The sequence below is a fragment of the Theropithecus gelada genome, chromosome 15, assembly GCF_003255815.1.
Source record: "Theropithecus gelada isolate Dixy chromosome 15, Tgel_1.0, whole genome shotgun sequence".
NCBI classification, from domain to species: Eukaryota; Metazoa; Chordata; class Mammalia; order Primates; family Cercopithecidae; genus Theropithecus; species Theropithecus gelada.
Window position 1 is genome coordinate 35,383,781 of NC_037683.1, and position 14,008 is coordinate 35,397,788.

The following is a 14,008-nucleotide window of genomic DNA, read 5'->3' on the forward strand; positions in this document are numbered from 1 at the left end:
TCCTACTGGTCATGGCACTGTTGGATTCAAACTAGAACTTCTTACTCCATGTCCTGTGTTATTTCCACTCCACTACAGTTACTTTTAACAATTTTGACATCAGCTGAAATCCTATAAAAGATCTTTCTAGTTCTTTCTCTCTGAAGTATGTTATGATTCCCCATAGTGGCTGTTTCCTCTTACTACGACAAGCTAATAAACCTAACTTTGTTTGATTACAGGTGTGTTCCTGGTGGTCTTTGGCTGACAGGTTTTATCTCTGAGAACTTTTGGATACCCAGGTATATGTGTGCAGACTACTAGGGTCCCCAGAGTTGAATTTCAGAAATACTGTACTGGTGGCAGGATTACTATTTTACCAGATTGTTTATGAATGTTAGTGTCTGTTATTTCTACTGCAAGTCTCAAAAATAAATACAAGATATCCCAAGAGATTAGAAAAATTTTATTCATCATCCCAAACTGGATTATATATTACAAATTCTGATGAAAATAATATTAAAGGTATTTTCAAGTAGTACCACAAACTATCTGTACCTGAAGATAAAATCAAATAGTCAACTGGTAAGTACACATTGAATCTACTCATCTTTAAAATATCACTTTGTTTAGAAATTCATATATATGTTTTTGTAGTTATGAAGTGGGAGGGACACACAAATAGCTACATAAGATTTTCATTTAACAAACATATGAACTATTCCCCATGTTTTGAATGAATCATCAGAAGGCTGTAAAATCCTGTTATTTTTTTCAAAGGTACATGAAATAATATTTCATTTCTAATAGCAAAAATACAGTACTTCTAGTTTTCCTCATACTCTCTTTCAACCCTACTGTGAGAGCTGCTTATAATTATATAGCAGCTTGTTAATGGGTTCCTACATAATCTCTGTATTAGGTTGGGTTAGAAGGTGCCACGGGGCATTCTAGGGTAGAAGTTTTGATAGTACAGAAGCAGAAGCAGAAGCAGAGATTTCTTTCTTTCCTTTTTTATTTATTTTTTTCCTTTTTTGAGACAGAGTCTCGCTCTATCACCCCAGGCTGCAGCACAATGGTGCGATCTTGGCTCACTGCAGACTCTGCCTCCTGGGTTCAAGTGATTCTCCTGCCTCGGCCTCCCGAGTAGCTGGGACTATAGGCGCGTGCCACCATGCCTAGCTAAGTTTTTTGTATTTTTAAAGGAGACCGGGTTTTGCTATGTTGGCCAGGCTGGTCTCGAACTCCTGGCCTTAAGTGATCCACCTGCCTTGGCCTCTCAAACTGCTGGTATTACAGATGTGAGACACTGCACCCAACAGAAGCAGGGATTTCTTGTTAGAAAATTTATACTTGCCTCCTTTAAGCACAGGACCTATACAAAAGGTATCACCATTGAATTAGTTTGTTTCACTTATAAACTATAATTAGGATTTCAGTCTGATGTGAAGCAGCTTAAAATGGCATCATGCACCCTGCTGCTTCTTGCCTAGTTGAGAAAGAAACACAAATTTGGGGGCAGAAAGTAGAAATGAGTATTTTCAATTCTCCTTTATTAACAATGACACAGGCATTCACCAGCATAGACAATTGAATGAAACTAAGTATTCCAGATTTCTTCCCTTTCCAAATCATGGCTTATATCTAATTTCACTAACAAGGAGGTAAAGATTTACATCTAGGAAAGGCTAGAATATTGAAAAAGAAGTCCAGGGGAGAGTAGGCACCAAATCTAGGGAAGTACAGTGAACTGCTTGGGACCAGCAAACTAGGTAGCATATGGGATAAGATTAGGAGACAAATGCTTAACCAAGAAAATGAAAATACAAGTTCAATTGAGAGAAGGAGGCAAACTGGTAATGTCTCTGAATTCATAAACCATACAATTTAATTTTTAATGACTTGATAGCATTTTTTTTTTCTTAAGCAAATTCAGTCTTGGAACCTTTTGAGTAAAGCAATGTGTTCTGACCCACGGTTTCTATAATTCCATTTGAAGATTAGAAAAGAAACATGGAAGTAGAAAAACTGCACATTTCTTGAGTACTTACTTAATCCTAGGCCTGAGGCTAAGAACTGTATACTTCATTTAATCCCCCTAAAAACCCTTAGAAGTATGTATCATTTCCCCAGCTCACTAATGTGGAAGTTGAGGCTGAAAGGGCCCCCACCATAAATCCCACATGATTAAGCTGAAATTCAAATTCAAGCCTCACTCAAAAGCTTGTGGTCTTTTTATGGCAACACATTGCCTTCCCTAAGTGAGATGTTGTAGGTGATCTAGCCCAGGTCTTAATGATGGTGTAAGACAAGGAGGAAAGAGGGATAACTGCTGGGATTTTTCTTGAGAAAGTCTCTTGACTGGTTGGTAACTGAAGTTTTTCCATGCACTGAAGTTTTTCCATGCATTAAAGCTGTTACAACTAATAATTACCTGTTAGAAGGCAGGAATGTGGCACTTTCTCTGACTAGGTTTTGAGGGAATATTTCTCCTAAGGATTTATAACATTTAGGATTTAAAAAACTGTTCGCTTTCCAGAAGGTGAAACCAGGGGGAAACAGAAAAATGTGTAGCCATAAGTTTGGGTGAGATTTTAGACTGAAGTGTGGAAGCTCATTCCAAATGTGTTTTCCAGATTTAGCTCTGGTACCCAATGTATAAATTCCTGCTTACCTATGTAATATCCTGCCTATCTGTGTGCCATCTGAAGTACTGTAGTTGTGTAAGAATAAAAACAATGGTTTGACGTCACAGATTTAAAAAAGAATGAGTATTATCTATTCTTAACTACTTGCATTTATCAGAGAGTATCAATATAAATAATTAAAAGTAGTTTATACTAAAAATGAGATACTCTAGTCTGCTTTCCAGCCAAGCAGATTTAAAAAATCCCGAAAACTGCAAAGTACTCCAGTTATATATGTTATTCTTTTTTGTGAATGAGACCACTACTACCAGGTAAAGGTCCCTTAGGAAGGAAAGGGCCTCATGAAAGGTCACTGTAGGAAGGGGAGAGACTCTTCAAATACAGGCATTTAGCAGGTTGGTGCTGATGCTTCCTTTGGGAAACAGAATGGTAAAGTGGCAATGGGATGCATCTTGAGCTTAGAGAATTAGGTACCAAAGGCTGATGTCTCCAGATGTGAACTACCTTATTGTCTGGAGAGAAGGCATTTTCCAGATAAAGGTATGAAGGTTGCCTAAGAATTCTGAACAAGAAAATACTTCCCCTTGACCTCTCTGTTGCCTTAAGTTCTCAATCTGAACAAAAAGATACTAAGTGGCAGAAATACCCTAAGACTTGGACTCAATGAAGCACTGGATGGCTTCTCTGTTAAGCATCTCAAGCACTGTTAAAGATACTGTGTTGTGATGCAAAACAGACATTGGACTAGAAGTCATGGCAGTCTTGGGTTTTAGCCTCAGCTGTTCTTGTTTAGATCATTCCTTTCTGCCATTATTTATTTAGTTATAAAGTAAGAGGGTTTAAAATGAATATTACATATGGTCTCTTTCAAGATTCAAAAGCAGAATTACTTTCACTTAAGTTTTAACTTGTTTTGTGGGGATACTGGCAAACATTCTGTCAGCTAGTGGTCATATTTCAGGTTTTGCAGCTAGGGAATCAAAGAAATCAGATGTCCCACCAAGCAGCTACTCTTAGGGATGCTCAATTTTAGGAACTATGGTTTTATTCCAGGGGCCAGATATCAGTAGCTGCAGCAGAGGAGAGAAGGAAAAGTGCTCCCTGCTTAGAGAGGGACTGGGTGACTACCTGGTTGTCCTGGTTGTCAATTAAGAGGAATCTTGCCTCTCAGGATGTCTCTGGAGACATCTATGAGTGCCTAACTACCAACAAGTTGTCAGCTTCCCCAGGTAAGCCAGGTAAACTAAACCTGAAAGTGGTCAGATTAGGAGAATGACTGCTAGAATACTCAAGTGAGGAAAGAAAAGTGATCCAATGAGCTACTGAAGATGGACATACTTAACCCAAGGTCTCTGGACACTCAGCAGAATCCAACTGTTAAAAAACATAAGATGAAGTATGGATGAATCAGAATCAGAGGTACGTCTGGCCTTCACATTCTAGGGGAAGGCTTTTGTTACCTGAAGTTAGGGCAGAATCCATGAGCTGAAGCCTGTGAAACCAGAAGACAAGTATTTGAGCAGCCAGCGGTCTATGTAGGGAAGAATATAGACCCTGTGTCAATGGGGCCAAGATGTCTTAGATTTCAGACACTCTAAGACTTTGTACTCCAGGAAAGGATAAAAGATTAATCTGTAAACGGATGGGTAAGATCTCCTGGCAAAGAACGGGAGTCCCAATTTGAAATGGGCAGAAATGTGTAGTGTATGCATTTCCAGATACTGAGCACAAGCAAATGGTTCTCATCAAGTAGGGTGGATTTTGCCCAAAAATACTGTTATTATTTGTTATATTCTGTTTGAGCATGAAAAATGAATGTAGGATCAGCTATTTAGAATTTGGGAATGTACTCTATAGGCTGATTTTCCAGCAAAGAGAAAACTGATGATGATGATGATGATGATGATGATGTACCATTTTGGGACGAGTCCGCTGATAATCTTAAAGGTCCCCAGAAACCTGCTCATGTTATTTAAGAAAAACCCAATAATTCTGCACTGAGAATGTAACTTAAGTCAGGAAGACTGTTGGTTATCATTTATCAAAGAAAGTTTTCATGTTGCTTTAAAAATTTGGAATGGGGTGGTTGTAAGTTACTTTCCCTAATTTGTTTTTGGGAAAGTCTATCAGCCCATTCCCTCAGATGTTCAGATTTCCATTTTTGAGACTCCTATTGTTCTCTGGTTTCAGAGGAAAATCTGCCAAGCTCCAGGAAGTAGTCCTAAATAGCATAGGTAAGATACAAGATTCAGCTTCCTTTCCCAGACAAAGAGAAAAATAGCAGTGTTTATTGTGCCTACATTTTCCTTTACCTCTCACTTAGAATATATCATTCAAGTGACTGGTGAAGAGATGGGGTAAACAGCATCCCATCTGACTCAGACATCTTGAGGGGAAAAGGAAACTGAAGGGTTCCAGAGTGTGTGGTACTTGATAAAGTAGAAGTCTGAGTTCTTGCCCCATCGACATTCAACAGACTGAAAAACTAGGGATGAACACAAACTTTACAAATTCTATGACCTGAGGTAGGGTGAATAGTTGCCAAGTCCACCATTTAGCTTCCATTTTGGAGATCGATATATAGGAAGAGGAGAAGAAACAGGTAGGTTTACATGCCACTTAAATTGGTATATAGACCAAAAATTAATGAAGCTGTAATTGATGAATGAAGATAATAAAAAGTATGTTTTAAAAATTAGAGTACATTAAAACAATTCTGTTAATATTTTATTGTCATTAAAATTGGGAGTGCAAGGATTATAAATTCAGAAAATATAAAATGTACATGAATTCCTCATATTTTTACCTAACAGAGTGACTGAGAACAAAATAAAAATGAGTTTTGTGAAATCATGGACTCTTTCAAAATCATGTCTAGTAGCATGGTCTCACTTGAATGATTTGTCAACAAGTGCCATCAGATGTCAGTGAAAATATTCTCACAATGGATCGAAATTTAAGCATTATACAAGCATAAACTTTCTTCTCACTTCAAATATGAAAGCAGTACAGGTATAGAAATTTACTTATCCTGACAAGTAATAAAAGCTCTGATATAAATTAGCTCTCACCTTCCCTAAAAGAGTAATGCCTTGTTCTCTAATTCAATTCCACATAAGATTAGTTGGAAAATGAACCTGATAATCATCTTTTCTTGATGCCACTCAAAGTCTGATCACTTGAATATTAACTCAGACTCCACAATCTTAAAAGTAGCACTAACATACCAGCTTAAACGCCCAGAACAGGAATGGGTTATTCTTTTTGACTAGTATATCCTTCCTTTGCTTTGCCTGGTGAGCTCATCCTCCAGTGCAAACATTACTTAACATTTTTAAAACCTTTACAGAACTTGAACTCTTCAAAGGGTAGGGGAGGGTTCCCTCAGAGGAAAAATTGAGTTGTTTACCAAAGGGAGGAATAAAAGAAGCAGGTATTTGTCTCATTCATCTAGGTTTCTCCACTGTAACCTAGCATTGTATGTGGCACATGAAAATTCCTCAGTGCTGGCCGGGCGCGGTGGCTCAAGCCTGTAATCCCAGCACTTTGGGAGGCCGAGACGGGCGGATCACGAGGTCAGGAGATCAAGACCATCCGGGCTAACACGGTGAAACCCCGTCTCTACTAAAAATACAAAAAATTAGCCGGGCGTGGTGGCGGGCGCCTGTAGTCCCAGCTACTCGGGAGGCTGAGGCAGGAGAATGGCGTAAACCCGGGAGGCGGAGCTTGCAGTGAGCTGAGATCCGGCCACAGCACTCCAGCCTGGGTGACAGAGCGAGACTCCGTCTCAAAAAAAAAAAAAAAAAAAAAAAAAAAAAAGAAAATTCCTCAGTGCTAAATGAGAGAATTAAATCAGATGGCTCTGGAGTTAGGACCCTTGCCATGTCTTCAAACTTGTCACTTTTTTTCTTTGATTTGACAAACAGACATGTATCTTTTTAAACAGTTATCTACCTTTTTTTCCAAGAGAGGAATTCTCCCATTTCAACCTATTATCTCAGTATAACTGGATAACCTCATCCCACTCAGAAATAGGCCAGATTCCATTGGGTTGCACATTGGGAGGAGAGCGCTTCCAGTCCCATGTCTTTACAGGAATCTTCCAGGTCTTACCATAGTTGGCTTCAATGTATTCGAGGGTTTCACAGGGCACATGGACCTTCATGTCTACAAACTCAGTCCAGCACAATGTAAACTTGGGAAACAGGTACCTGCAGCAAAACGGAGGGATTAGGCTTCAACAGTGGAAGGTCTAGCTAAGGAATCTAGCTGCTAGTGCATTATTGGCTGAAGGACAGTGCTTTCCCATTAAACAGCTTTGGGAATAGAGTGGCTATTCAATTGTTTTTGACTGTCCAGAATCCCTTTCCTCTTCTCCAATTTTCCTTCCTTGTTCCAAGTCCATAGGATTGAGGAGAGGCTGACCCTATCACTAAGCTCCAGAGATCGGTAAAAGACTCAGGCCAGTAAGTTAATGATTGAGGCACGGATGGGAATGTACCCAAGGCAGGCAATCAAAGTCAGCCTTGGGCTTTCTGTTGGAACTGTAGAGGAAAGAAGTATCAAAGCAAAAAGTTGTCAAAAGATGGACGAAACGATCATTTTCTTTTCTTTCACAATCTGGGATTTCCCAACAATACAGAGTAAGCAGGACTCCAAGCTGCATTTCCAGGCTTCTCCTTTGGTTCCATAGCTTACATGATCCTACCTGTGGTTTCTACCTTTCATCTCAAATGCTAAGGAATGTCTTTAAACCAGCCCAAAGAATACTAGTTATAATGATTTTAACTATATTTATTGCAGGACTAAGACAATTAGTAGGTAAGTTTCAGAAATTAAACCAGGCCGGGCGTGGTGGCTCCTGCCTGTAATCCCAGCTCTTTGGGAGGCTGAGGCGGGTGGATCACTTGAGGCCAGAAGTTCGAGACCAGCCGGCCAACATGACGAAACCCCATCTCTACTAAAAATACAAAGAAATTAGCTGGGTGTGGTGGCGCACTTCTGTTGTCCCAGCTACTCAGGGGGCTGAGGCAGGAGAACCACCTGAACCCTGGAGGTGGAGGTTGCAGTGAGCCGAGATCATGCCACTGCACTCCAGCCTGGGTGACAAAGTGAGACCCTGTCTCAAAAAAAAAAAAAAAAAACAGAAATTAAACCAAAACATGTTTCTGAAAGGTACTTTGGATCAAGTAAACTAAATTATGTATCCTAGAAAAGAAAGCTAAAACTAGCAGGTCTGTTTAAGTTTATATTATAGCTCTACTCTATATTCTGCATTTTTTTTCCTGAGAAATGTTTCAATGTGGGAAGAACTTTCAGTAATGAGGTTTAAAGTGGCAATAGCAGAGATTACAGGAATTTAAAATATCAGAGGATTAAAGAAAGAACAGGGAAAAGCCAGATTTCAAAGTGTAATCATATTGTGGAAATGGGATCTAACTGGGATGTTCTCCAAGAAAAGGTCAGTTCTGATATATTCTGCCTTTGATTATCGTGTTTTACCACCAAATGAACATAAAGCCATACATGAAAAGGAGAGGCTGAACAAATTCTAAAGAAAGCAACAACTCCCTTTTACTCAAACCCAGTTAATGGACAATTCCAGCTGGCTACTGTGAAAAGGCGGCCACAGAAAATCTCATAGCTGAGAAGTAAGATACAGCTTAGCCCCACCATCTGCTGGTCCCAATTTTACTCTGCACACTCATGTTCACGGAATTGCTTATTTTGTCATCACACATAACAATCCATCACCAGCCTCCACCCTCTCTAATCAGATGCTGGTTAGCAGAATGTCCGCCTGTCTTATCCTATCAAGTTGACACACTGAAGTTGAATTGAGGCAGAAATCATGTTCTATCTTGTAATACAGGCCAGGAAACTTCTCTAAGTATTATTCTTTGTAGTCTCATCAAAGAGCTGAAAGAGGGAAATATAATAATAGATACAGGATAGATAAGGTGAAAGGGAATACTACAAATTTTACAAAAGCAATGTTTTGAACAATGAAGAATTTATGAGCAAAGCCAAAACATTTTAAATATATAAACAATGTGAAAATAATTCAAAGACAATTTAACTCAAATGTTAATTTTTGTACTTAAAACTGAAACCTCTCTAAACTCTTTGTGGTTTTCTTTTCCCCAATTATTTTTCAATCCATTCAGCAAAAAGAAAATCCCAGCTTCCTAGGAGAAGAAGAAAGATAAGCAAACAATAAAATGTAAAAACTGATTATAAAATAGGATTGTGAAGAGGAAGTGAAGGGGGGTGAATGATGCAGAACAGCACATGCCATGTACCCTATCCAGGCTACCAGTAAATAATGACTAAGACTAAAATACACCATGGGTCTGCAATGTTACCTTGACTTTTAAAGTTAAGATTAAGTTCAGCTAAGCGGTTTGTACTTTAAGGCCCTGGGATTGGATCCAACATGTAAACAGGTTTAAATGCAGACTAAGGCAACCCTAAATCAGAATGTAAGTTTAAGAGATCTTATTACCACAAAAAAAAATCCCTCCATCCATTTTCTATTTCATACCACTTTTATTTCATATTATTTTTACATAAAACAGTAGTTAAATAGTTGGAATAGACCATTTTTTTCCCTCACAGATATCCTTAAAATCTATACAACTACTTGGTGGTAGTTGGATAATTTCATCAGTTTAATTACAATCAGTTTAAGTACAACCTATGGACATAACTGCTAAATGAAAACGAAGTTCTTCCACCATCCCAGAACCAACAGTGTTTTATTATTACTAGGCTCAGAGAGATAGAGACAACATCAACTATAACTGAACCTGACTTTTTTGAACTTAAGTTTGACATTAACTCCAGAGTTGGGGCACTAGAGCCATTTCTGGATAAGAATTTCCTGCAAAACATAAATGGTTTATTCTCACTACCAATTTTTTCTCTTCTTTTGACTTTTAATTTCTTCTCATATTATTCCAGTGCCTAAGCCCTCTAGCATATTGTTTAATAGAAGCAGGGCTAGCACACATTCCTAATGTTTTTCTGATTTTAATGGAAAGGCTTCTAAAGTTTTATCGTTAAACATGATTGCTCACTCTAGTTTTTTGTTATATTCTCTTTATTAGGTTAAAGAAATTTCAGATTCCTTTTTTTTTTTTCTGGAGACCAAGTCTCGCTTTGTTACCCAGGAGTGCAGTGGTGCGACCTCAGCTCACTGCAACCTCCACCTCTCGGGTTCAAGCAATTCTCCTGCCTCAGCCTCCAGAGTAGCTGGGAGTACAGGCGTGCACCACCACACCTGTCTAATTTTTCTGTTTTTAGTAGACTCAGGGTATTATCATGTTGGCCAGTCTGGTCTCGACCTCCTGACCTCAAGTGATCCACCGGCCTGTGAGATTACAGATGTGAGCCACCATGCCCAGCCCAGATTCCTTTTAATCCAAATTTGATAAAAGGTCTCTCTCCTTTGGGTTAATTATAAAATTTATCAAAAACTTTTAATATTACCTATTAAAACAATCGTAGTGTTGTTGTTCCTTTAATCTATAACACAGAGAATTACACTAATAGGTACACACTACAAAATTCTATTCATTTAGTGTTTTTTCACTGTATTCACTGAGACAGTAATTTCCCTTAAAAATTTTTTTTGGTATTGTCCATGTCCACTTTTGCATCACTCTCATAAAATAGTTACTTAGTTTTTTCTTTTTCTATTGCCTGAAATAAGCTATACAATACAGGGATAATCTGCTCTGTGAAGGCACAGTAAAACTTTGCAGCAAACCTTCTAGGTTTTAGTGTCTTCTGGTAGGGAAAAGAGGGAGAAAGGAGGATTTGTGATTACTAATTCAATTTGTTGAATGAGTATAGGTTATCTAGATCTTTTTGAGTTGATTTTGGTATTTATTTTTCTAGAAAATTTTATCATTTTCACATTTTAACTAATGATCACATTTATTGACCTACTTATCTACTGCATTTTGTTTTGAGAGAGTTAATATAACACAGCTGAGTATAAACTAAAGCCAACCATCCCAGATTTTTATTTTTTCTTAATCAATCTTGCTATTTTACTAGTCTTTAAATTAATTTTTTAAAAGTCAGCATTTGGATTTGTTGGTCTTTGATAATGTTTATTTTCTATTTCATTAATTTCTTTTCTTGGCTTCCTTCCTTCACTTTCCTTAAGTTGACTCTGTTGTCCTTTTATTTCAGCTGAATGCTTGTTTTTAAATCTACTTTTTCATACTTAATGTTTTTAAGGCAATACACTTATTTCTACCCCTAAACTAGAGCCTATAATGTTTTGTTTTTTATTTTTGAGACAGAGTTTCCCTCTGTCGCCCAGGCTGGAGTGTAATGGCTCAATCTCGGCTCACTGCAACCTCTGCTTCCCGGGCTTGAGCCATTCTTGTGCCTCAGCCTCCCGAGTAGCTGGGATTACAGGTACGTGCCATCACACCCTGCTAATTTTTTTATTTTTAGTAGAGATGGGGTTTTGCCATGTTAGCTAGGCTGGTCTTAGACTCCTGGCCTTGTGATTTGCCCACCTTTGCCTCCCAAAGCGCTGGGATTACAGGCATGAGCCACCGTGCCCGGCCTCAGCCTATAATTTTTAACATGTAGTACATCCATCATCTTTAAGTCCTAAATATTTTATAATTTGTATTATGATTTCCTTTTTAATTCATGAGTTATTAAGGAGGATGTTTTAAAGTTTTCACACATTTTAAAGATGTCTTTTAATTGCCAATTTCTAATTTAATTCCATCGTGGTCATAAATGCTATCTACTGAAATAACTATGTAGTTTTTTTTTCCTTTAATCCATTAATATGGAGAATTATACATACACAAGAAAAATCTTATTAAGGCCTTGAAACTTCTTAAAATTGCCTTTATGATCTAGCATATAATCAGCTTTTGTAAATGCTCTGTTTATAGCTGACAAGAAAATGTATTCACCACTTACTGGATGAAGACTTTATATATGTCAAATAGATCAAGCCTGTTAATTTTGTTCAGATCTTCAATATTTTTACTAATTTCTTCTTTGCTTAAACCAGCAGTTTTATTTTGAGACAGGGTTTTGCTCTGTCAGCCAGGCTGAAGTACAGTGTGCAATTATAGTTCATTATAACTTCAAGCTCCTAGGCTCAAGTGAACCTCCCACTTCAGCATGCTGAGTAGCTGGGACTACAGGTGCATGCCGCAATGCCCAGCTAATTTTTAAAAAAATGTTTTCTGTAGAAATGAGGTCTTACTATGTTGCCCAGGCTGGTATCAAACTTCTGGCTTCAAGTAACCCTCCCACCTCAGCTTCCCAAAGTGCTAGGATGACAGGCATGAGCCACTATGCCTGGTCTTTGGCAGTTTAAAAAAATAAAAGCATATAAGATCTCCCATCGCAGTTGTGGACATGTTAAATGTTCATTAGAATTTCATCAGTTTTTTAATTTGTATTTTTAAAGGCCATATTGTTAGTCATGTAAACTCACAAATATTATTTATTCTTGGTACACTGTTTCTTTGAGAGATTCTGTAACGAGCCTTCTAATCCTTTAATGTTTCCCCTCTAAAATTCTATTCTGTCTGATACTATTATAATACCAGTTTTAGAGCTCAGCTTGGCAGTCGAGTGGTGGTGACCTTTCAAAGGAATGGGATCCACCTGGAATTCAACTTCTCTCTCTCTTTTTTGGTCCCCCCACTTCCCACCACCCCCTCCAAGTTCTGGAGTACATGTGCAGGATGTGCAGGTTTCAAACATAGGTATATGTGTGCCACGGTGCTCTGTGGCACCTATTTTCAACCTTTCCGTGTGACTTTGCTTGGAATGTGCCTCTTGCAAGCATTATATACCTAAATTTTGCTTTCTCATTTGATAATCTTTGTTGTTTTTATAGGTTAGGTTAATCCATTTATGTATTTATTTATATTTATTGTGATAAACTGTATATTTAACTTATTTTGAACTCTAGAGTCAGCCTGCCTGGGCTCAAGTCCTGGCTTCATCAATTATTAATTGTATGACCTCATCAATCTTTTTTTGCCTTAATTTTGTCATTTCTAAAATGAGGATAATAATAGTACCTACACCTCAGAGAGATGTTAGTACAGAATGAATAAATAAATGTAAAGTGCCCGGAACAGTGTTTAAGACATAGTAAGTACTGTTAACAGTGTTGACTAATGTCAACATAGTATGATTATTTTCACAGTTTCAATTTACCATTCTTTTTCTTTGACCCCCTCCTCCACATCTGAAACATTCACTTGGATTGATAAAGTTTATATATTCCCTTTTGTTCTGTTTGTTTGGAAGTTTTAGGTAATATTTCTATCCTAGTGACTGTTTATTCTAAAACATAATTACTTCACTATAACATTCTCTATTAAAAAGTAAATTTTTGCAGAATCTCTACCCGCTTTCTAAACATGAAACTGAGTATACTTCACTCCTTAAACACTGATATATCACCTCTTCCCCAGCTTATTATGTTAAGAGTTTTCTGACCTTTCTCTTTTTTTGATTTCTAATTTTTGCAGGTACATAGTAAGTGTATATATTTATGGAATATATGAACTGTTTTGATACAGGCATGCAATGTATAATAATCACATAATGGAGAATGGGGCATCCATCCTCTCAAGCATTTATCCTTTGTGTTACAATCAATTATACTCTTGTAGTCATTTTAAAATATACAAATAAGTTATTATAACTATAGTCACCCTTTTGTGCTACCAAATAGTCAGTCTTACTCATTCTTTATAACTATTTTCTTTTTGCACCCATCAACCATCCCCACCTTCCCCCCACACCCCTTCTCAGCCTCTGGTAACCATCCTTCTACTCTCTCTCTCTCTCTCTCTCTCTCTTTTCTTTTGAGACGGAGTGTCACCCTGTTGCCTAGGCTGGAGTGCAGTGGTGTGATCTTGGCTCACTGCAATTTCTGCCTCCCAGGTTCAAGCAATTCTCCTGCCTCAGCCTCCCAAGTAGCTGGGACTACAAGTGTGTGCCACCACACCTGGCTAATTTTTTACTTATTTTTAGTGGAGATGGGGTTTCACCATGTTGGCCAGGCTGGTCTCGAACTCCTGACCTCAGGTGATCTGCCTGCCTCGGCTTCCCAAAGTGCTGGGATCACAGGTGTGAGCCACCGCGCCTCCCCTTTTTTGGGGGGGGGCAGGGGGATAGAGTCTTGCCTGTTGCTCAGGCTGGAGTGCAGTGGTGTGATCTCAGCTCACTGCAACCTCTGACTCCTGGGTTCAAGTGATTCTCATGCCTCAGCCTCCCAAGTAGCTGGGATTACAGGCATGTGCCACCATCCCTGGTTAATTTTTGTACTTAGATTAGAGATGGGGTTTCACAATGTTGGCCAAGCTGGTCTT

The 14,008-nt window shown here is 38.3% G+C and overlaps 1 protein-coding gene across 2 annotated transcripts in view; it reads right to left on the minus strand.

The window, feature by feature from the left end:
- Nucleotides 1–427: 427 nt before the first annotated feature.
- The window catches only part of FKTN (fukutin), a 70,906-nt gene continuing 57,325 nt past the window's right edge, over nt 428–14,008 (minus strand). The window contains exons 11-12 of one of the 2 annotated variants that reach the window (XM_025360771.1): nt 6,741–6,838; nt 428–1,468 (exon numbers count right to left, since the gene is read on the minus strand). In XM_025360771.1, the coding sequence (XP_025216556.1) occupies nt 1,446–1,468; nt 6,741–6,838 (121 nt within the window). In that variant the 3' untranslated portion in view covers nt 428–1,445. Of the gene's footprint in view, nt 1,469–6,431; nt 6,839–14,008 lie in introns of those variants that run through there. The other variant, XM_025360770.1, reaches the window with a different exon arrangement.